The 25,075-nt window shown below is 39.0% G+C and overlaps 1 protein-coding gene across 1 annotated transcript in view; it reads right to left on the reverse strand.

Moving 5' to 3' along the window:
- Positions 1–795: 795 nt before the first annotated feature.
- Positions 796–25,075, reverse strand: part of scn1lab (sodium channel, voltage-gated, type I like, alpha b) — a 43,853-nt gene continuing 19,573 nt past the window's right edge. Inside the window, exons 11-27 of the mRNA XM_016266902.1 lie at positions 22,060–22,335; positions 20,436–20,774; positions 20,211–20,340; positions 19,321–19,559; positions 18,838–19,011; positions 18,199–18,555; positions 16,415–16,906; positions 13,150–13,282; positions 10,498–10,652; positions 10,224–10,397; positions 9,981–10,103; positions 7,618–7,899; positions 7,444–7,497; positions 6,491–6,628; positions 5,263–5,367; positions 4,895–5,165; positions 796–3,413 (exon numbers count right to left, since the gene is read on the reverse strand). Coding sequence (XP_016122388.1) covers positions 2,218–3,413; positions 4,895–5,165; positions 5,263–5,367; positions 6,491–6,628; positions 7,444–7,497; positions 7,618–7,899; positions 9,981–10,103; positions 10,224–10,397; positions 10,498–10,652; positions 13,150–13,282; positions 16,415–16,906; positions 18,199–18,555; positions 18,838–19,011; positions 19,321–19,559; positions 20,211–20,340; positions 20,436–20,774; positions 22,060–22,335 — 4,638 coding nt within the window. The 3' untranslated portion in view covers positions 796–2,217. The remainder of the gene's footprint in view (positions 3,414–4,894; positions 5,166–5,262; positions 5,368–6,490; positions 6,629–7,443; positions 7,498–7,617; positions 7,900–9,980; positions 10,104–10,223; positions 10,398–10,497; positions 10,653–13,149; positions 13,283–16,414; positions 16,907–18,198; positions 18,556–18,837; positions 19,012–19,320; positions 19,560–20,210; positions 20,341–20,435; positions 20,775–22,059; positions 22,336–25,075) is intronic.

Below are 25,075 nucleotides of genomic sequence, written 5' to 3' on the forward strand. Positions count from 1 at the left end.
CCCTAAACATTCTACACCACATATGAGGCACATACGAGATGAGACAGATGTCCACCCCTCCGTGAAACTACCATAACGATAACAGACTTCGGGAAGCCTGAATGTACACTCACTGGTGAACGTGATAGGAAACGGCAATGTAACCCTACTGAATGTCTTTGTACCAGACAACCACATGTCTCATGTTTACCCTCAGTAAACAGTAAAAAACATGCGTATATACTGTATATATACAGTATCTCACAGAAGTGAGCACACCCCTCACATTTTTGTAAATATTTTATTATATCTTTTCATGTGACAACACTGAAGAAATTACACTTTTCTACAATGTAAAGTAGTGAGTGTACAGCTTGTATAACAGTGTAAATTTGCTGTCCCCTCAAAATAACTCAACACACAGCACTAGTGAGTGTACGTTCAGGCTTCCCAAAGTCTGTTATTGTTATGGTAGTTTCACGGAGGGGTGGACATCTGTCTCATCTCGTATGTGCCTCATATGTGGTGTAGAATGTTTAGGGTTCAACGAACAGCTTTTGTTGCATAATATTGATTACCACTGGAAATAATTGCAATTTGCACCTTAAATAAGATAAAATCAAGGTTCGAATGAGGCACTTACAAACGAAGTAAACTGTGCCAGCATCTGGAGGGTTTACAGGCCAAGATGCACAGCTTATATTTTTTGATAAAACACTTACATTTAATCTTCTGTAAAAGGAAAAGAAAATGATGAGCTGTGAAATTAATGTTTTCAATATTATTTATGAGGTTGTTGCCATTCCAGAACCGTGTTGTTATACACCTGGTGTCAGGTAAAGACATAGACAACAACTTCTGATTAGACCACTTATGTCTGTTGATATAACGAACATAAGTAGAAGTTTATCTATGTGAAGAAAAAAAAACATTCAAAATATAGAATGTGGCCCCTTTAAGATATACATAAATAAAAACTCTAGTCATGTGGTACAACGCCCAAGGAAATAGCATCGTCATCTCTCTTCTTGGTGTCTTTGTGCAGATATTGTGCGAAAGTTATTGGGTTTACAGGCTTTAACAGGAATTGTCATGACAACAGAGTTGAAAGATAAAAGGCAAGATTAGATAAGTGATTATATCACACTATTCTTCTCATGTTAACAGGGATAATCTATAATATATAATATAACGTTAAATATTTGTGGTTCTACTATACACGTGGCTGTAAACAGTGTTACTGTTTTACTTTGTTTTTATAAGTGCCTTATAGTAACAAAAATGTTGTCAATTGAGGTGAACATCCATTGAACCCAGAACATTCATCAACGGGTTTGAGTCAAAATACACTGAGTTTGGCTCACTCTGCTATCAACAGTGGAAGATGTCAAATGGTTCAATTAATCCATTTTCGTGTTTATTTTCAGTAAGGCAGTGCAGACATGGTCTACATCTTCATCCATAAATAATAAAAAAAACATTCTATGTATGAAAGTCCTGATTAGTACAGTAGCATTCTGCTCTCAGCTTACTGAGTGATTGATTTTGTAGCACTTAGAACCTTCCGGTGTGTGTGTGTGTGGTTTGTTCGGTATACGCTAATGCTAAAGTAAATGAGGTCCCGTTCAGATAATTCACTACCGGATATGATTGACATTCCCTAGCCCCTTCCACAGACATGCCCTTAAATGAAGTAGTTCAGACAATCAAATCCAAGAGTAGAAAAGTTCAACATGAATAAAAAAATGAGATAACAAAAATGTGCAGGTATATAATACGCCATTCAATAAGAAAGACACCAGCGGTAGTGTTAGCACTAGCTACTGATGACTATAACATTAGTTTCTTTCAGTCCTCGGGATTGTGTAACAACACTCAAAACTAAAAGACAAACTCACACACCACGCCTTTTTGTTTCACACCAGCGTCCTTAGGGATTCAACAGTCATACACAAGCGTGTGTGTGTGTGTGTGTGTGTGTGTGTGTTCGTCGTGTCGACACTGGCACTGTCCTCGAATCAACGCTTTCCGTCAACACCATAAATGCACCCTAAGGCTAGCTCGGTGCGCACGCACACAATAGTCTAGACACACGCACATACACACACTCCGCCTCACACACACTCAGTTTGGCATTAGTTCCAAAACCGCTTGAGGTGAATTGCACCCCGGTGCTTGCACTCCGCTCTGTAAACAGTGTCTCAGTTGAAAAGAACAGTCTCTGTTTCAGTCCCTCGTTCATTTTTTTCTGTTTCTTGCATCTTTTGCTTTGTCCTCCTTTTCTCTCCTCTCCTTTTCGTATTTGTCTTTCTCTGACTTGGCCACGCTGTTATAAGACGGCGGAGAGGCAGAGGAGGGAGTCATATCTGTTTTGTCCGACGCAGAGTTCTCTTGAAACTTTCCAATGACGAGCACCTCTTTCTCCGGGATGCGCACACTCCCATCTTGCAGCTGCTGTCGGTAGGCTTCGGAGGCCTTCTTTACCGTTTGCCTTATACGGTACCGTCGGAAGGCCCTCTGGATGACGACGGCCGACATCTCCTCCTGTTTCCTGCGGAGGGTTGTCGTGATTGGCTCGTAGGAGACTTTAGAGGGATTGGAGGCCATGAAACGATCCTCCATCTGTCCCCTTAGGGCATCCATCTCGCCCTCCTCTCCCAGTACCCTCAGAGTAAAGGCGAACAGGATGTCCAGGCAGTGGATGCGGTCGCCACTGACCATGGGCAGATCCATGGCTATGAGCTGGATCTTGTTTGGCTTGGGGATACGTAACGGAGGATCCAGAGCATCCGCAAAGTTAGAAAGCTTATCGTACTCCACGAACTGTGTGGCATTGGGATCAAATCGCTCCCAAACTTCATAGAACATTTCAAAGTCGTCCTCGCTCAGTGGTTCAGCACTCTCCTCTGTGGCTACGCTGAAGTTCTCCAAGATCACGGCAATGTACATGTTCACCACAATCAGGAAGCAGATGATAATGTAGCTCACAAAGAAGAAGATGCCGACCGAGGGGTTTCCGCAGTTGCCACGGTACATGCTGCCCGGGTGCTCCAATTCGCTGTCGCAATCCGGATCTTGCTTGTTCAGGATGGGTGCCAGGAGGCCGTCCCATCCTGCTGAAGTCGTAATCTGGAACAAGCAAAGCATCGAGTTCCCGAATGTCTCAAAGTTAAACATGTCGTCGATCCCCGCCTCATGCTTCACGTAGGCAAAGTTGGACATTGCGAAGATGGCATATATAAACATAACCAGGAATAGGAGGAGGCCAATATTGAACAAGGCAGGAAGTGACATCATCAAGGCAAACAGTAGTGTACGAATGCCTTTGGCTCCTTTGATGAGTCGAAGAATGCGGCCGATTCTGGCAAGTCGGATGACTCGGAATAATGTTGGTGATACGAAATATTTCTCAATCATCTCAGAGAGGAACATGCCTGACAAAAACCAAAAGTCCAGTAAGTGATCTCAGGAATCAATTAATTTTCCACACTATTTGAGCTTAAAGGAATAGTTCACCCTAAAATGAAAATTACCCCATGATATACTCACTCTCAAGCCTGGAAGACATTTTTTAATATAACTACGATTGTATTCGTCTGAAAGAAGAAAGTCATATACACCAAGGATGGCATGAGGGTGAGTAAATCATGGGGTAATTTTCACTTTTGGGTGAACTATCCCTAAAGGTGATGGTCAAAGCATACTCTACTCAAATATAGTACAGTATTCCCAACATTACAGCAAAAGATCACCATAGCAGACATTAGCCTAAACTGTCTTCTTTGGACACTTTTGTCTTTCAGATCAATTAAGGTGAGGTCACATTGGTGAAATTCTGTGGACAAAAATTCCATTGTCTATAGACCAATTTCAGTGTTTGCAAACAGTGATGACATTTTTTGTGGGCGGAGTCTATCTGGTGGCAGAAAATGACAGTTTGAATGTAGCAGTCTATCCAAGCCATGGAATAAAAGAATAAAAAAAATTTATTTTGAGTTTATATTTCAAAATTCTGACTTTTTTCTTGCAATTCCGAGATTATCAACTCATTATTCTTTTTTTTTTTGCTTATAAACCCACACTTCTGGCTTTTTTTCCTCAGAATTTACAAACTAGCAATTGTTGAGTTGAATCAAGTTATAATGTCCGAACTAGGAGAAAAAAGTCCGAATTGTGAAATAAAATAGTTAAATGTTATGTCAAATGTCATAGGTTTAAATAGTATTTCATGCATGTATTTCAACTGTAGGGCTAATACAATATGTCCCTTATGTGAATATTATATAGACCTATTGTTTAAATCAAATTTATGCTTTAAAAGTAGAGTAATCATAGCAGGTTTCATCCATTTTGTTCGTTTAAACGTCTGTGGTTAGCTTCAAATGTCGTCTTTGACGACAGTATTATATAAAAAAATTATTTGCATTCCGATTCTGACATCCAAAGGCACAACAATACATTTTTTCTCTTGTTGCATGGATTTTACCCGTTTCCCTCCATTTGTTCCCAGTGTTTTTATGCCACCACAATGCGCGCGCAGCTGCAAGTGACGTAACCGTGATGTCTACTCCAAATTGGTCTATTGTCAATAGTGTAGCAATGTTTGAAGCGCAGCTCACACAGAAGTCACTTTCAAACCATGCAGCTTTCTGTTGTTTAAATCTGTGTGACTAAATTGAATCCGTTGCAAAATCTGTATGGGGAAAACTTTCAATCTCAAGTGAAATTCCAGATCGCATAGATTCCAACAGAATTTACTGGATTTTGTCAGTGAAACTTAAATGTGATCGCACCTTTTCTGTCAAGAAGGAACATGTACGGAATGTTTATAAAGTATGTTTCTTGCTTATATCTTCAAAATGTTATTATAGTTTAATGATAGTAATAGTCTGTAGAACCTCCAAGACTTTCTTACCAACAATTGAGAGAATCACCACAACAAAGTCAAACACATTCCAGCCAATGGTGAAGTAGTAGTGCCGCAGGGAGATCATCTTGAGCACACATTCTCCAGTGAAGAGGATGATGAAAACCAGGTTTATCCAGTACAGAATATCATCCATCTCCTTTGTCTGGTCGTCGGTTTCCACCATCATGGTCACCATGTTCAAGCAGATCAGGATCATAATCACAATGTCGAAGGCTTGTTTGGTGATAAAGTCAAAGATAAGGCCTTGAAACTTGTTCTAGAGTGAAGTACAGAGAAACTGGCATTATTGAAAAATGTTGTATTAAATAGAATGGAAGTTCTTAGTGGTTATGGGAGCAAGCTGTGTGTCATACCGTAGGCCTGGGAATTGGCTTCTGAGGCTTCTTAGATCCCAGTTTCTTCATGGCATTGTAATATTTCTTTTGTTCTTCTGTCATAAAGATATCCTGACCTCCTAGGTAAAGAGCAAATGCAGAAGGCTGGTTACAACCACGGTTCCCCTTCAGGAACTCGAGCTGCGTCGAGTCGCTTTGGGAACGCCCTTGCGTGACCGCGTTCTGAAGCACGTGTCAAATCCGTCCAATGGAGCAGCGAGACGTCACGAGCAGGGTGACGTAAGCACCAGAGAGCATAAAAGCACATCCGGCCGGGCGCAAACCAGCTTCTGCCCTTCAGTAGCGCTCTGTGTATGTGTCTGTCTATTTACTGTTGTCTGTCCGCACAAGCACTCATATATATAAAACAATGAGAAAGTCTATGGCGAGTGAACGGCATTACAAACGCTGTGTTTCTCCCTGCCCACGATATCTGGCGGCGGGGGATACACACGATTTGTGTGTCGTTTGTTTAGGAGCGAAGCATGCACGGTCAGCTTTCGAGCAGCTGAATTTCATCACTGCGAGCTCTCGCTGCGCACGCTCCGCTCTCGCCTGGCTGCGTTTGATGACAGCGGCCAAAGGATTTTCCCTGAGGGGGAATCCGCTTTGCATGATCAAGGTCACGCGGCGATGCTTACGTGCCTTAGACATGTGGAAGAAACGTTGGTTCCTGGTTCAAGGCCCGACGTTAGGGGCTCCTTGTCGTCGCGTAAGGCTAACGACGGATGCCTCTCTCACGGGCTGGGGAGCGGTCATGAGTGGCCGCTCTGCCTAGGGTCTGTGGGAAGGCCATCATCTCTTTGGCACATCAACTGCCGGGGAATGCTGGCCGTGTTTCGAGCTCTGACACACTTCCTTCCAGACCTAAGGGGGCATCATATATGTCACAACACAAACATAATGCAACCAGGCCTCTGATTTTCACCTCTGAACTTCAGGAAATGTCAAAGGGACAGTTCAGTCCAAACCAGGTCCTATTTATCTCTCAATACATTACCACTGTGTGCGCTTTACAAACAAAACCAGTTCAATAAGTTACGATTGTGTGCTCACTAAACAAAGCCACAGACTGTGTACATATCACATTACATCTCTTTGAAAGTCAACTGAACAAACACACAGTGGTTGATTGAGATTGCACACTGTAATATGCACTATATTCCTTATTATCACTAAATTCACCTTCCTCAGTTTAAATACTTATCTTTTTCTTCTGCTGATTGAAGTTATCAATGATGACACCAATGAAGAGGTTAAGAGTAAAGAAGGAGCCGAAGATAATGAAGATGACGAAGTACAGGTACATGTAAAGGTTTGATTCATAGTCAGGCTGTTGCTCCAACTGTGGGTATAAGAAAAGTTGTGTGTTATTACCCATTTGCATTACTAATGTGCATCACAACTTACTCGTCATAAGCATACTCCTGCTTAAACATAAACAAACTGCTTACAATTGTCTATGTATTGTAAAAATATTTTTTAGCCATTTGATTAATTTAAATCACAGTTATTATTAAATTATTTACATTTCATTTAAATTAAATTATTAAATCACAATTATTAATTATTAATTTGTTTACTTCAAAACAAGAATACAATAAATTGCCTTTTTGTGTATCTATAATTATTAGTAAATTATTTAAAATTATAAACTTACAAACTATAATGTTCATTAAGTCATATAATTATGCATAGTATTGATTTATATAATTAGATCATTAATATATTTATTAAACAATTCTAATGTGAAAGTTATATATTCTTTTTAAAAAAATAGTTTTGTAAATAGTCACAGTAAAGGTAAATAAACATTGAAGTGTCCAATGAACAAATATACATTGTATGGTGTATTTTCAGTTGGAGTAAACCACAACAAATACAAATCTAAATAACCTAAATAAAATGATCCTCAGTTTAAATATTTTTTTTACATTTCTGGATCTCCTCGAATAAAGGTAGACAGTCTAATAGTTCATGATGCTAATCCTCAAATGCCATTTTTAAATTGTGTAGTCATAAATATAAAAAAAATACAATGATATATTAAGCAGACAGTAACAGAGAATTATGGAAAAGGGTCAAAGGTGGTTTGAATGTAACAATGCAGTATGAATGGTTAAAAAAAACATGTTAACTGCACTGAAGAGAAACACTTACATTACGAGAATCCACAGCTGCGTACATGATGTCCATCCATCCTTTAAATGTGGCCTTATGAAAAAAAACTACATTTCAATTTCAATAATATATCCTGTGAATATGCTACAAAGAGAAAACCTCTTTCTAAGCAAAACATAAATCATAGTCCGGCTATGTGTTCAGCTCACTCACCACTTGCAGTAGCGCCAGGTATCCAGCTCCCACATTATCGAAATTAATCTTCACATTTTTCCAGCGCGCCGAGTCATTGTTTGCAATCAAGGCAAAGCAATCAGACTTGTTATTGACCACACTGATGGGAAACATCTTATCGCTGGTGATATTAAAACAATGGTAGTATTTCCCCGCAAAAAGGTTCACCCCCATGATGCTGAAGATCAGCCAGAAGATCAAACACACTAGTAGCACATTCATGATGGAAGGTATGGCTCCCAACAGGGCATTTACTACAACCTAGAAGAAAAGAAATACATCATGTCACACACAAATACATTAATATATATTCACTTTACACTCTTGCTATGAACACAAGAGCTGCGAAACTGCACTGAACGTCCTGTGCTTCTATAGTGGATGGTTTACTTGCTGGTAAAAACTAAATCCTTTCCATAGATTTAAGATAATGCAATTCTAGGAAACGACAAGATGATTTTCAGAAGGTTAACGGGGTTTTAAGAATAGCAAAGCTAAGTCAATTGTATCCTACATTAAGATTGATTAGCTAAAAAACAGAGTAGGCCTATTTGAAGAATGGCTAATGTCTCAATCTGCCTAATTTACTCTATAATTAATAGCTAAATATCTTTCATTATTAACCGACTGTAATTCTGTTCATAGAACATAGGACTTTAACATATAAACATCTTGCAGGGATGTATCACACATATCTTTGAGCTACCAAAATATGGACAAAACAAAAAATGAAAACAGAAAAAAACCTTGTGGAGACACGCTGACGTCACAACATTTGTTTACTGCAAATGAAAAGAGACACATAACAGAGAAAGAAATGTAAGGTCAAGTCACAAACACCACAAAAACCACCACAGAATCATCAGAATAGATCAGAGCTCTCACCACAGCACATGCAGAGAGGCATGCACACTAAAGAGAAAGGTCTAAAAATACAACAGTCTACATACAATATTAATTTATTCATGTGATTAGGATGTTCTCATTAATATTCACCAACAGCATGCAAGAGGACTACAGCTTCCCAACATTTAAACAATTAAACAGTATTTTTGTGTGAGAGTGTGCTGTTTTTCTCAAGTAGGACAAGTTCTAGGATCAACTTCCTTGGTTCTGGGACAGCACTGGGATGAACTGATCAGATTTTAGGGTTAGGGCTGATGTTAAAGAAATAGTTCACCCAAAAATAAAAACTTGTTGAAAATGTATTCACCCCCAGGCCATCCAAGATGTAGATGAGATCAGAAATTTAGCATTACATAACTTGCTCATCAATGGATCCTCTGCAGTGAATGGGTGCCGTCAGAATGAGAGTCCAAACAGATGATAGAAACATCACAATAATCCACAAGATATCCACACACCTCCAGTCCATCAATTAACATCTTGTGAAGTGAAAAGCTGCATGTTTGTAATAAACAAATCCATCATTAAGGCATTTAAACCGTAAACCTTACTTTTGCCCAATGTATCGATAATCTATAATAACTGGAAGGAATGGTTTGAAGTTAACAATCTGTTAATGATGATTTTTTTTTTACAAACACGCAGCTTTTTTGCTTCACAAGACTGACACTTGTAACACTTAATTGATGGACTGGAGTCATGTGAATTACTTGTGGATTATTGTGATGTTTTTATCAGCTGTTCGGACTCTCATTCTGACGGCACCCATTCACTGCAGAGGATCCATTGGTGAGCATGTGACATAATGCTACATTGCTCCAAATCGGTTCCAAAGAAAAAACAAACACATCTACATCTTTGTAATAAACAAATCCATCATTAAGGCATTTAAACCGTAAACCTTACTTTTGCCCAATGTATCGATAATCTATAATAACTGGAAGGAATGGTTTGAAGTTAACAATCTGTTAATGATGATTTTTTTTTTACAAACACGCAGCTTTTTTGCTTCACAAGACTGACACTTGTAACACTTAATTGATGGACTGGAGTCATGTGAATTACTTGTGGATTATTGTGATGTTTTTATCAGCTGTTCGGACTCTCATTCTGACGGCACCCATTCACTGCAGAGGATCCATTGGTGAGCATGTGACATAATGCTACATTGCTCCAAATCGGTTCCAAAGAAAAAACAAACACATCTACATCTTGGATGGCCCCAGAGAGAGTAAATCTTTAGCAATTTTAATTTTTTACCAATTACATATGGATTTGCAACCACTGAAGCATAACTGTCATGTGAATTGTTACATCACTAACCTTACCAGCAAGTCGTTACTCTGTAATGTTAAGGTTTGGTTAGAAATAAGGTTAGGCATCCAGGAACATGTCCTACTTGGTTAAATCACACCACGTGTATGTGTGTGTCTTACCCTCATTCCCTCAAAGCGTGATAATGCTCTCAAAGGTCTAAGAGCACGCAGTGTTCTCAGGGACTTAATGGCAGTTAGTTCAGAGTAACCAAGAGCATTTGCTACCAGACTCACTAACGACACCTGTAAAATAAAAACATGCAGCCAATCATGAAGGGACTGTGTTTAGACCCAGAGAATACACACTATCCACTTACACACACACTGTACAGTTGCAAAGCAGTATATAAGGTCCATACATACATCAACAATCAGGAAGTCAAGCCAACACCAGGCATTGGTGAAGTATTTGACGAAGCCATAAGCAACCCACTTCAGAAGCATCTCCAAAATAAAGATGTATGTGAAGACTTTATCTGCATATTCCAACACTGTCTTTATCGTCTTACGTTGCTCGATGTAAATGTCCTCAAAAGCCTGAACACACATACACATCAACAAATGTACTTGTTGATTGTTTGTCTAATAAAAAATGATTGAGTGGGTGAGTATACTGTGTTTGTGTGTGGGTGCTCACCAATGCTCCACTGCTGAGTAATATCATAAAGATGATAAAGGACTCAAACCAGTTGTGCTCTACAATGATGAAGCAGGTTTTCCTGAGAATCCACCAATTCTTCCATTTTCCCTGCTCCACATCGACCTGACAGCACTGAAACCTCATCACACAGCCTGAGCAAAAGACACAGAGAAAAGTAACAATGTTAGTGGACAGCAGAACAATTGAGCTCAGTGAAAAAGTCAACACTCCTAAAATGTCCCAAAAAGTCAATACTAAAAGTCTGGGTTTGGGACTATATATGACATAAAGGGGTCAAACTAGCTTTAGCTGTAGCATTTTTTCATGCTTTCATTCAGATCCATGTCTTCAACCCTTAAACAGGCTGTTTTGTTACTGTACTTTATGTACCCTTTAAGACTTTTAATATTGTTTAATTGGTGAACAGTCATGCTGCATCTTTTTTTTTCATTATTTGTTATTAGGATTCTTTGATAAAAATAAAGTTCAAAAGAACCGCATTTATTTGAAACAGGCATTTTTGTAACAATTGAACTATCTTTACTGTCACTTTTGATCAATTTAATGCATCTTTGATGAATAAAATATCTAATTTCTTATTTAAAACATAGTCAACTTATTTCAAATAAGTATATTAGTTTTTGAGTATATTAGTCTTTACATACTGTAGTACATTTAAATCTTTTTCAGAAGAACATCAAATAAATCTGGTTTCCCAAGCTGTGCTCCCCTTAAAGTTCAAAGCAGTATTCACAACTCATTTAGCTTCTGTAACATTGTATTTGAGGGTGAAACAGAATATTCAAAGAGAAAAAATTAGCTGGGACTATTTAGAAATTGATCCTAATAAACGGCCATTATATAACCACAATGGATTCAAGAAGAGTTTTCAGCTGATTGTAGAGCATTAGTGCCCTCTTGACCTCAATTCACCCATAAGACCATCTTGACATATGACAACAGTAATGCTCAAATCTACTGCTATAATTGCTGTTTTCTCTAATTAACATTAACTGGCATGGAATCGGTTCGTTAACTATGGGCAATAATTTAGAAAGGCTGTATTACCTACAACAATAGCCTACAATAAAGCCTAAATAGCTTTTAGGCTAATGATTAACATTAAAGGTGTCATATGATGCGATTTCAAGTTTTCCTTTCTCTTTGGAGTGTTACAAGCTGATTGTGCATAGATAAGATCCCTGAAGTTGCAAAGACTAAAGTCTCAAAACCAAAGAGATATTCTTTATCAAAGTTAAGACTCTGCCATGCCCCCCTAAAACGGCTCGTTCTAACACGCCCCCACATATCTACCTCACTATGTGGAAATATTTGCATAATGCCGCCCAAATGTTCATGCAAAGAAAGAAGGCGTGGTTTCAGTAACCGCAGTTAGTGTTGAAGCAGCCATGTCAGGGAGACGCTGTGTGTTTCTAGGCGAAAGCAAAAGCACTTTATTTGGCCTTCCGAAAGTAGATGCATTCAGATTACTTACACCAGAACAGCAATGCCTTTTATGGACGACCGTTTTGTGAACCTAGGAGAGGAGGTAATTCTGACTTTGCTATGACAATCTGGCGCTTCAGAATCAGCTACTGTTTTATTATTAGTGTAAGTATTTGTTATTGACTGTTCAAATGCAGAGTTTTGCACATCGTGTGTGTGTGAGAGAGAGAGAGAGAGAGAGAGCGCGAGAGAGAGAGAGAGGGGGGGGGGTCACATCACAAACACATACCAGCTTCATCACTGTGTCTGTCACGCGACTCTGTTCCCCTTTCGGGCTTGAACTGATTGTAAAACTAATTACATTATTTACTGTCTTTACATTTATTTTGAAAGATGAAGCTCGCGATTATGGTAAGGGGTGTTACATTTCCGACAAGTGCTTGCGGTGTTCGGCCAATCACAATGCACTGGGTCAGCTGGCCAATCAGAGCAGACTGCGCTTGTCGGAAGGATGGACTTTGTAGAAAACGAAGCGTTTGAGAGAGGCGGGGCATAGAGGACCTACAATAATGTACAGTATTTGAAAAATAATGTGTTTTTTGAACATTAAAGCATGCCAACATATTCTGTTACACCAAATACACAAAATAATGATCTTTTAAAAAGCATCATATGACCCTTTAACCAATACTGGTTGTAGGTTAACAGTAACCAGTATCTGGCAAAGCCCACTGCCAGCTGGAGAAAAATCATTTCAAAGGTGGAGCAAGTTATCATGTTTGAAATAACATGCACTGATGAATAAACCCAAGAATGTAGATTAATAAGGTAACTAAGAAAAATTCAGATTTCCTGTTTGTACACAAATGCACACACACCCTGGTTTCCATTATTTATGGGGACAGTTCATAGTTGTAATGTATTTCTATCTCTTTACCCTAACCCTAACCCTCACACAAAACTGTCTGCATTTTTAGATGTATGATTTATAAAAAATGTCCCCACAAGGATAGTAATACCAGTAAATTGTGGGGACATTTTTTATAAATCATACATCTAAAAATGCAGACAGTTTTGTGTGAGGGTTAGGGTTAGGGTAAAGAGATAGAAATACATTACAACTATGAACTGTCCCCATAAATAATGGAAACTAATTTGGTCCCCATTGCATAGGGAATGCCAGGTAAACACACACAAACACACCTTCTGTGAAGCAGGCCTCTGGGTCCAGGGACTCTTCCGGCTCCAGCTCCACAGACTCCGCCCCCTCTCCAGGGGGTCGGATATCCACTGTGCTCCCTTCTGAGGAACTGAGAACCGCATCAACAGGCAGCTTCTACCCAGGCATCCATGCAGCCATACAACCAAACACAAAAAAAGCAGACACACACATATACAGGCACAAGATTAGGCTTGACTGAAGCACACCATCTCGTCCAGATTGCTTTTGCAGTTATTCTCAGTCTCATGCAGTTTCAGATCATTCAAAAGTACCTACAAGCCCGTGGATTTAGAGATTGATCTGAGTCATTGAATTGATTTACTAATTAGCAGCCAGGCGTGAAGACAAGCGTCTCTGGCTTCACCGTATAATCTCACAGTCAGCTGTGGGTACATTTGATGTGCCTTCATTCCTTCCTCATGCATGTTTTTTTGTTTCTCAAGGTGCATTTTTTTCTCATCCAAGCTTGTGATCTTGTCATCAGATGTTGAGTGCTTTGAGTATTTTCATGTCCAGTGCAAATGTCAACCCCTTACCTTTCCCCACCCCTTCCAAAAACAAATGGTTTCTATTGGATAATCCCAGTACATTTGGATTGGCATGATTCAGATTATCGCATGACCCCACCCCATTGAGTGCAATCCCTTGATTGACATGAAAACACAGGCTGGAAGTCCATTCCGTTAAGCAGTGGTCAAGCTTCGGTCCGCCAGTCAGTTTGAAGAGGAGGGGAGCCGCATTAGCGTTAACTAACACCAGAGCCACACGCTAAGTCTGAGACAGCATTTCATTAGCTTCGATTGGGAAAAATGTCTTTAACTGGATCTTGACATGGAAATAGCAAGCTCTTTGGAAAACATATAAACTCGCCTATGAGCTTTTCTATTGGATGGCATCATTTTCTAAGGATATTAACCCTTGAAACGCTTGTACATCAGTGGTTAAAGACTATTGTGCAGAACAGTAGCATATAAAAGCTAATTATATTGTCTGATGTTATTGTAGCTCTAAAGTACTGGGAAAGAAGTCGTTTCCAGACCACAGTGTATTTCTTAAAGCTACTGACCCTTCTGACGGTTTTGCTGCCGCTGAATTTATAAAATGGTCAGTTAGAGGCTAAAAAATACATAGAGGAGGATGCTGTCTAAAACTGAGCTGGAGCGCTGGTTGCCACGGCACCCAGCTAATGCGGCACGGGGGAATGATGTAAGCATGCTGTGTGCAATTTCAGAATCTTCCAGAATGTCTAACATTTTAATCACAGTAGGAATATAAGAGGCTGAGCAAACCTGAACAAGCTGCCCTGACCCAGACTGAATGGATTCACTGGAGAGTCTCTAAGCTTTAAATAAGCCTCTCATTAATCTGAAATAATTTTTGATGTTGGATCTAAAGCAAGTCTAATGGATGGATTAAAGTCTAAAGGTTGAAACGTTCTGATTTGCTTCCTAATCCCCTGTTACTCTCTGGTACTCCCTAACTTCCAGTTCATATTTTCAAATCTGATTAGGAACATATCTTATCGGCAGAGCAATATGAGTTGGCACGAGGCACAGAAGTTGTAAAGTTATGAAATATCTTTCTAAATTAACCGTTGGCTCGGTTCCAACCAGAGCAGAACCTCTTGATTGCATATGCACAAGTGACATAAATGCAATTACTGTAGCAATTACACACCTCAGCAGATTGAGAAATGCCTTCTTATGGCCGACTGCTATGAAGACAAATTCCCACTATTGCAGCAGTTTATAGTGCAATATACTGACTGAATATTTGCAGATTTGTAAATGCAAAAATATGAGTATAACATTAAAAAAATAATTAATCACAACTGAAAAGCAGTTGTTTATCATAAAACCCTATTTATACCAAGCTTGTAGCTGAATCGACTAGCTTTCTAATGTGGGTTATTTAGAGATGGACTGATTCTAAATTGACTGCAATAATTAAAGTTTCCTGTTTTTCAAAGCTCACCTCTCCTCACACACATACACACACATGCACACTCAACTGCTTTCTGATATAAGGTAATTTAGCTCTGAATGCTCACTAATAGCTTGTACAAAAAAAAAACATTCAAGCTAATGTAACAGAAAGATGTTCGATGGGCTACTGATGTAAAATGATGATCTTGCTCATTCCATATGACTGAAGGTACTGCAAAAAAGCCCAGTGCTACAACAAAACCACAAAGTCATGTAGAAAACAACAAACCAAAATAAAAAGGCTGACAGCTGTCTCTCTTCGGTGCAAAATAGGGTTGTTTAAGTGGGAGGGAAGGGCACAGGCATTGAGAAATGAAAAACAAAAGGGCAATCCGATCCAAAAAGAGAGATAAAATGAGAGAGAGACGAGAGTTTGGTCTGATTTAGATGACAAAGGCAGTCTCCATGGTTAGTGTGGGTGAGGAGGAAGGTGAGTCTCTTACAGGGCTCTCTCAGAGAAAACCTGGGGTTCGTCTGTCATAACGCTGCAATAACAGGTCACACACAGAGAGGAGATACACACTTCACATAACATGGATAATAACGTCTGCAACTTCAACACTGAACCACTTAAATTAGATATAGAAATAGTTAGAAGAGGGGAGAGAGAAAAGATTAAGCACAGTGACAGTACTGCTGGAAAAGCATGGAAATGTGCTGGAATACAAACACACAAACACACACACACACACACAGTTAAGCATACTCAATTTCACCCTGGGCAAGGATGCTGAATTTAGCAATTTCCTCAACAGCCTCATTCATAGTCTGGGATGCATGATGCCATGCCTGCTCAGTTGGTCGTAAATAATACACATTAGAGTGTGTGACAGGTTGTGTGTGTGCAAGGCTATACATGTTTATGAGAATATTGTACTGATATGAGTATACTCAGTAAGTCTACCTGCTACAGTGCCCAGAGGTTTGTCTTAACTAGCTGCAGATGAACAGGGGCAAACTGCCCTGAAGCCCATGGAACAATAAAACAAAAAAACACACACACAATGGGCTGCAGCTCTGAGCAGAGAATGATGCAATGGTAATATGACTCAACACAACTGTTTATCCCCTACAGGGAAAGAGACATTGACTCCTGATGAATTACAAACAAACCTAAAACAATAAATTAAACCATTAAACATTTTTTTTTACATAGCATCTCGTTACATAGCAACTCTCTCCGACACTGAAACACAAAAATTCAGAACTGTCTTTCATATTAACAGTGAGATTTCTGTTTAGCCATAGAAAACCGGCTTACCTCTTTACTGCCCTCGACATCAGACGAGTCACTACTGAAATCTTCCGTGTTCAGATTTTCAAAGTCCGACTCTCCCACCGCAATCGGTACTGTAACAGTGAGGCTGGGATTGTGTATGAATGACATGTAGTCGCCTTCCTCAATTCCATACTTTACGTGACCTTCCACTCCATTACCAGGGGAGAAGCAGCCCTCCTTCAGATAGTCTTTAGTGAGCTCGACGACCACCGGAGTGTGATTGGACAAGCAGTTCTCTTTGCCATCGCTGTGGAGGTCGTCAAGGGGTTTCTCTTCGTCTAAAGCACGAGGTTTGGAGCCGGCCAGGCAGAGGCTTTGGAGGAACTGGCGTAAAGTGGATTTGACCAGTGCGATACCTTTATGTATTCTGCCCACGGCGATCTGCAGGTTGTTCATTTCGCTGTCGTCATCCGTGGCGGCCAGGTTATCGGCACTGAAAGAGCTCAGCAGCAAGGCCAGGAACAGGTTCAACACCTGCCACACAACAACACACACTTTCAGAATCAGCGAGATCAAATGGATAAGATGAACAGATTCGACTCAGAAATTATTTTGATGTGTATGGGTAAATGCATCATCGAGATGCACCATCTCGTTTTCGAGGGGGTCCCAAAATACAGTGTACCACAATCACAACATATTTAAAATATATGCTACTATTTTAACTATTTGAACGTTGATAATAAAAAGAAATGTCACTTGCTCATCAAATCAGCATTTTAGAATGATTTCTGAAGGAGCATGTGACTTCTTTCAAAAACATTAAAAAAATATTACTGACCAAAAACTGAACGGTAGTGTACATAAAAAAAATAAAAAAATAAATCAGGACTGATTCTCACTACTGTACTAAGATGAAATAATGTTTTACTTTTTTAATTTAAATGTATTCATTTATGTTATTAATGACAGTACAAATACTGTATTACAGTAACACAAATATAGACTCACCATTAGGAATAATGACTACCAAAAAAACCTAAACTAAACCCATGCATCATGGTAATGAGAAAATGGAAGAAAAATGCACTTCATTGTAAAGAAAACAAAAAAAAATTCTTAATGGTTCTAAAATAGGCTTCATTTCCCTTATGCAAATTACAATAGGAGATAGGAGATACAATAGGAGATTCACTCTTACAACAGGGTGATCAGTTCTGTTTTGATTCGACTGAACAATTAAAAATTGCTTTGCTGATTCTACTTCAAGCTCCAACATGGTCTTGGGCTTAATGCTGAGGAGCACACATGCAGCATCATGCAAAAGTAAATATTTTTGCTTACCGATGCCAATGTAGAACAGCACATTCACATGTGCACTAATGATAATGGTTAATTTATTCCACAAGTGTCTGAAATATCTAAAGTGTCTAAACTATCTAAACAAGTACATCAAATGACTGAAGTTGCAAAGTAGGAAAGTGTTCCTGGATCAACATCCTGTCAAACAAACATAGTCCTGAACCCTAACCTTTACATACCTAAAATCAGATGGACACCTTACTTTAAAATCAACGCTACCCTTACTTTAAACTCAAAATCTGATCAGTTTAAAAAGAAAAGTATTTGAATGTTGTTGCAGAACCAACAGATATGTTAATCCAGTAGCACATCCCACTTGACAGAATCCCATCTATCAGTGCAGAAAGTATAAAATTGCAAAAGAATATGTACATAAGAGGAATAAAAAGGAAGACAGAAAGAAGAAAGTAGAAGGGAAAGCATATCTTCCAGATGTCTGGCATGTGTGGCATGATTGATCTTACCACCAGATTCCCAATGACCATGACCATCATGAAGACGATGAGACACATTGTCTGCCCCGCCACCTCCATGCAGTCCCACATGGTTTCGATCCATTCGCCGCAAAGCACTCGGAACACAATCAGGAAGGAGTGGAAGAAATCATCCATGTGCCACCGCGGCAACTCACAGTCATCTGATATCTTGCAGACACATTCACGGTAGCTCCTTCCAAACAACTGCATTCCCACCACAGCGAAGATGAAGACGATGATGGCAAGGACGAGGGTTAGATTTCCCAAAGCACCAACTGAGTTACCAATGATCTTTATCAGCATGTTCAGGGTGGGCCAAGACTTTGCCAGCTTAAAGACTCTTAACTAAGAGAGAGAATGAGACAGGAAATGTTAGAAAAGAGATGTTTTGCTGTATGAACATTTGGGTTTCTGAAATGGTATCAGCCATTCAGTCCAAAGCTTGCACAAGCATGTAGAGTACATTAACTCAATTGCTGTTGTCATGAATTTTACTCGAATTGTTATGTTTGTGACACTTTATAATGAAAATAACAGCATTAAACTAGAAAAAAGCAAAACAGAAGCATTTTCACTAGCGGTCTTAAACCTTCGAACACCATTGTACAAGAAAAGAGATTTGCTCACCAATCTAAAGGACCGCAACACAGAAAGTCCCTCAACATTGGCCAGGCCCAGTTCCATGAGACTCAGGCTCACGATGATGCCGTCAAATATATTCCAGCCTTCTTGGAAGTAGTAATATGGGTCTAGAGCAATTACCTTCAGACACATCTCTGCTGTGAAGATTCCTGTGAATACCTGCACAGAGCGCAACAGGAACAAATCAGCACCTAAACAATCCTAACAACTACCAACGGAGCTACAAATCTCAACACAAAACCGATAATAAGAACATTTACATTGTGCACTAAAACGTGTCAAACCTGCATTCTCAATGTTTAAATAAAGATTTTAATGCATCATAAAAGTTTGCTTGAACTTAGTAGTGTAATTACTACTAAATGATAGGTTTGTATTTGTTGTACTGTTTTTATGCGGATTTAAATTAATCAAATCAATCAAAAAATACTCTATTATAATAATGAGAATCTGGCATTGAGAGCTCACCAGGTTCCCAACTGACAGCACATGGTTGAACCTTTCTGTCATAGGGTAGTGCTCCATAGCCATAAAGAGTGTGTTAAGAACAATGCAGATGGTTATGGCCAGGTCTACAAACGGATCCATCACCACCATGTTCACAATCTCCTTCACCTTCAGCCAGGCTGGACAGCAGTCCCAGATCAGGAAGTTGTTGGCAAACTTGTACCAACATGGAGGGCACTTCTGCCGCGATTCCTCAAGTTCTGTGAATAGAAATCATTTGCAGTTTAGATCCATTAAATGTTAAAAACTATGGCTTTCAAATAGCTTTCACATTACGGTTGCATTGCAAAAAAAGTCCACATGTCTGTATTGTCTGTTGGAAGATTGTGTGTGTATGTGATGACTGAAAATTAAGTTGAGAGTGCATGCGAGGCGTTCAGAAATAATTACACTGGCATGTCAGCAGCGTCAGCAACTATGTGACTTAAAGTCCGTTTTTAAAGGTCAGTAGATGAGTGTGAGAGTGTGTGAGGGTGATCTTCATTTTCATAGCTAATCAAAGGGAAATTGTACGTTTTTTAATTATTAGATCTACAATGGAATATATAATATGAACATACTGACTGCATCTAAAACAAACCCTTTTACAGATATGTCACTCATTTAACACTCAAGACACAATTGAACAAATTACTGATAATTTACTTGTATCAGTAAATAAAACAAACTTTGCCAGAGAAAGCGATGAAATCGAAATGGGGCTAAAAATGAAAGAATACTACTTTATTTTGTTAATTCTCTTAGAAATCACAGAGAACAGAATGAAACCATTATGGGAAATTGTCAAAAAGTTTTATAGTATGTGATTTTAACACATTTGTGTGCATGTGTGAGGTCAGTGTGTCTCAGACCTTCCATAGTATTTGTCAAAATGCTGGCCACACTGAGAGCTCTTTTCCTGGCTACTGTCTCATCCAGATATTCAGACGGCTGGTGTGATCCTGAACGTTTTTTACGTGCCTCAGACTCAGTGGTTGTGCCCTAGAAAGAATAAAAACACATCTTGAGGATTGAGCATATTATTGTTAACATAACATAACAAGGTTTAATTTCCTTATGCATTTCAATTACTCTACCTCAGGTAACAAACGTCCGATTGGTGATGTTGGCACAGATGTCCCGCCCACCAGGGAGACCACTCCATTGCAATCGACTGTGCAGTGCATTTTCCCGTTGGCTGGGAGCATAATTCTGGGAGCAAGGCTGCAGTGACTGACAGTGGAACTTCGTCTCTCAATACAACGAGGTACGAAGAGTGATCCGCGGCGACTGTCGCTATCCTCAAACGTGCTGTGCTCATCGTCTGCAAAATCATTCTCTGAGCCAAAGTCTCGCGCTCTACCGCGAAAACTGAACAGACTAGCGCGACTGTTCCTCCTTGGGGAAAAGAGAGATCCACGAATGCTGAGAAGAGACTGAAAAAGAGATAAAAACAAAGAGAAAATGTAAAGTACGATTCTGATTGACTGTTTATGTGTCCGATAACCAGCACACAGAACAATATGTGTTATTACAGTCCTAATATTACTTATTAATAATTAAATAATTTATCACTAAACTCAGAAGGTGAATAACTTGCTTTACGACACTAGTACTGCACAGAAAAGTTTAATAATCTATGCAAGAGACACATTTATATAGTCATACATGAATCTAATTTAAATCTAATATATGTATGTAAGCATGTATGTATGTATATACTGTATACACACACACACACACACTAGTCAACATTTGAAGTGGATCAAAATCTTTCATCAAAGTTGTCCTAAAACCTAAAACCAAAATGCATTCATGTCTTATGATGAACTGATTAACTTTTTTGATCCACTTCAAATGTTGACTACGTGTGTAAATATACAGTATGTACATATAATATTAACAACAATATTAACAATGCCGTTCCTGTTGAATTTAATCAAATTGGTATGGCGGGGTCAAAAGGTCTCTAAAAAGACTGCCTCTGACTAGCAAAAGTACCAAGTAGCAAATTAAGGTTCATGGCTGTGATATAAACTAAAGGCTATTAGCAATTTAAAAAGCCCTTCAATATGTCCTACCCCAAACTCCAAAATACATCAACACATGAACACAAACGTCACATGGTCTTCTAAGTTTGTACTAATTAGATTTGTAATAACTAAATTTGTGTGTGTTTGTCATGATATCAAAATGCCTGCCCTTAATTTTGAATTGTGCATGCTGGTGCAAAAATGAATTCATTTTGTTTCTCTAGTTTACGTTTGTTATGTCATGTGCTCATATTATGTTATATTTCAAAACTGCATATGCGATTTGGTCTATATTGTGAATAATGCTGTTGGAGATTAATGTGCATCCACATGCCATAACTCTTAATGCCGTAACCCACACGCCATAGTATATTTCTAGTGGATTCAGATTTGTTAGAATTAAATGAAACCATATCTCAACCACATTTACATTTGGATTACTTCTGAGGCATCTGTGTAATGCATCTGTGCCACCTTTAGCACTGTAATCCTCCTGTGTATAAGTGCAAAACTGAACATTTTAATGAGCTAATATTTTCTGTCTCCTTATCACACTTCTTGAGTCGATTAGCACTCCTCTCACCTAACCTCAGTAACAATATAGTTGAGAAGCTAAGAATTATCTGATGAACACAGAAAGGCTTATCAAACTACATTTCCCATAATTCTACAAAAAGGAAGTAGTCACCTGATTGGGAGTGGAACACTTCTTCTCATAGGAGAGTCGGTTGGCATCGATGGAGAATCGAAATCCAGGCCGTCTAATGCTGTCCTCTGAGGCGGACTTATGGAACTTTTCCTGATCGGCTTTCTCTTCTTCTTCCCTTTGTTTTCTTTTCTTCCTCCTGTTTCTTCGCTCTTTAGCGCTCTTGGAGCTGAGTCTGGACCCCCCAGAGGAGCTTTCCTCTGACAAGCCCCCCCTCCCGCTGTACTCCCCACTCTCTGTTGCTGCTGCCGCCGCAACCTGCCAACCAATCACAGCACAAGCTCCGTTGTCAGGGGCAACCTATGGGATTACATCTCTGCCGCAATTCTGCGCACGAAAGATCATATTTTGAGCGCGCAAAAGTGCTGAGTTTTGTGGAGAAAATGTTTGTCTCGCAAAGAAGAAAGTATTTCAAGCGCACAAAAATCAATTTTGCATTTAAAATATTTTGTTGGATGTGTGCAGACCTTCTCTTTTGCACGTGCAACGTTTCACTAGCTTGCTCACCTGATGCCAGCCCTCAGTGCTCTCTAAATGCCAACAGCTCGCATGCTCAACACAAACCAGCGTTACAATATGCCATAATTCCAGCCAATCAGAGACAGAGGCTGCTAAATTCTGATTGGCTGCCTTGACAACCAATTACAACATTCCTTACATTACCTCGACAGCAGAAGAGGAAAAATAAGTTGATATTCTGATCATATTTTTTCCAAGCACATTTTACCATTTCTAAATGACATCAATCTTAATAACTACTATTAATCTTCTATTTGAACATTTATAATTGATATATATACGGTTATTATTCATGAAAGCTGGAAGTGAAAAATGTCTTATATTCAGGTGTGCATAATTATTAAGCAGATTTTCTTTTACAGAAAAGAATCGCGCAGAATCTATCTATCTATCTATCTATCTATCTATCTATCTATCTATCTATCTATCTATCTATCTATCTATCTGCCACCAACCAAAATGCATAGTCGCCATCTTGGAGTTAATCTACATCTTGCTCTTTGCGTCTTTTTCTGTGATTCTTTAGCTTTCTGTCTTCCTCTTGTTTCTCTCTTTTTCATGTTTACTAGGAGAAAGGACACTCCCTCACTCTCTCTCATTATCTGTCGGTTTCCATGGCGACAGGGCAGTGTTATCCGCAGCAAGTGTGGAGCTGAGAAACTTAAGAGATGACGAAGGCAGAGGAAGAGATCAAAGATCAGGAAAGGAGAACAACATAATGATCAAAACAAAAATAATGAGAACACATAATAACTGTAAATCAAAGGGGAAAAAATTTAAAAACGGTCTGTAGAAGTGAACATGTTTGTGTATAGAGCTGGGTAGATTACTTACAAATTGTAGTTTGTTATTGGGTTAGTTAGTAACGTAATTCATTACTTTTAGGTTACTTTTGCCCTAACTTATCACATTGATTTAAATAGTATAATCTTGTGGTCAAATGCTGTGTAGCTATCTGACTGATCTCTGTGTGAAATGTCTTTCTGAAGACTTTCTGAATGTATATAAGCAGTAGGCTATTTTAGAAAGGAACATTTAAAAGATGAAAAAGAGGAATTAGGGAGAATCAATAAATTGTGACCTGCTCTGGCAAAATGAGTCACAATGACCAAATCTTCAAAAATAATTTACTTCTATTTAAAGCTGGAGTCCGTAACTTTCTTTGGTAAAAAATGATCCGAAATCAATATTTGAGCAAGTACATAACCAGTCAGTGTTCAAAACTATCGCCTTACTTTAGCCCTATTCACAACGGTTAGCTTATAATAATGTTTTCTCATTTGAATGGTACGGGTAGTTGTACACAGAAGTAGTTCCGGGAGCATGACGTATGAGTTCAGCGTTGCGCAAGTGCCGGTGAGTCTCGTGAAAACCAACGTTTGTTAACAGGATCAAAAGAAGCAAAGTTTCCTTACTTTAACAAAGGAAAACCAGTCTCCTCTTGGCTTATATCAAAATCCTCCGACATTCTTCTTTACAAATCCTAATTTTGTGCTTCTAATTAGTGACCGTTGTTTTGTTTCTATCTCTCCGCGTGCGTCACTTCTGAGCGGCGCATGCGCAAACTGACCTCATACGTAATTCCCCCAGAACTGCTTCCGCTTTTCAACAGTGAGCGCAAGCTAGATTCAAGTGATTATTACGTTTTGAATATGGATATTTTTCTTACTAAAACGCATCGATTCGCTACAGGAGGCCGTGTGAAACACTTTTTTTTATGGAAAGTTGCTTTTTATTTCACGTCTTTTGGACAGAAGCAATGCAACACCCGCTGAGTGCAACGATAGAGCTTGAAAGATCAAAGACAAATTTTTATATAACTCCGACTGGATTCGTCTGAAAGAGGAAAGTCATATACACCTAGGATGCATCGGGGGTGAGTAAAACGCAGCATTTTGGGGTGAACTAACCCTTTAAAGGTACAGTATGTAAGTTTTCGCCACTAGAGGTCGCATTTTCAAAACAATTACAAAGGCAAAGTTTGATTGCACTATGAAGGAGGATGTTCACGGATGAGGTAATGAATTAATTTTTTTATTACCTGTACCTTCCATAGTTATTCAAACAGCGAATAAATTATACAGAGAACATTTACACTGTCAAAGAACATTATGACTGACTTAAGTCTAGCACGAGTTTAAGCACTCTCAAAAAACTCCCCTTATAATCAGAAAAGCTGTCTATACACGGTTTTATGAATGAATCTCTTACATCATACGTACTGCGCTTTGTTGTTTATGATGAGAGACTTCGCGTGAGAGCTGAATTCAGTCAGTGAGTGCCATGCACTGAACAAAAACTCATCTGAATGCCTCTGATTGGCCATTGCATTCATAAGCTCAACAGACTCGTGTGTGATTGGTTATAATGCGCAACACTGTAAAAACGCATAAAAAATCATGGCGCAACACTGAGCAGATATAAATTTAATGCTGCGGTCAACACTTTTCATTTCATTTGCATTTTATTCGTGACAGCC

The sequence above is a fragment of the Sinocyclocheilus grahami genome, unplaced genomic scaffold (assembly GCF_001515645.1).
Source record: "Sinocyclocheilus grahami isolate Dianchi unplaced genomic scaffold, SAMN03320097.WGS_v1.1 scaffold34.1, whole genome shotgun sequence".
Lineage (NCBI taxonomy): Eukaryota > Metazoa > Chordata > Actinopteri > Cypriniformes > Cyprinidae > Sinocyclocheilus > Sinocyclocheilus grahami.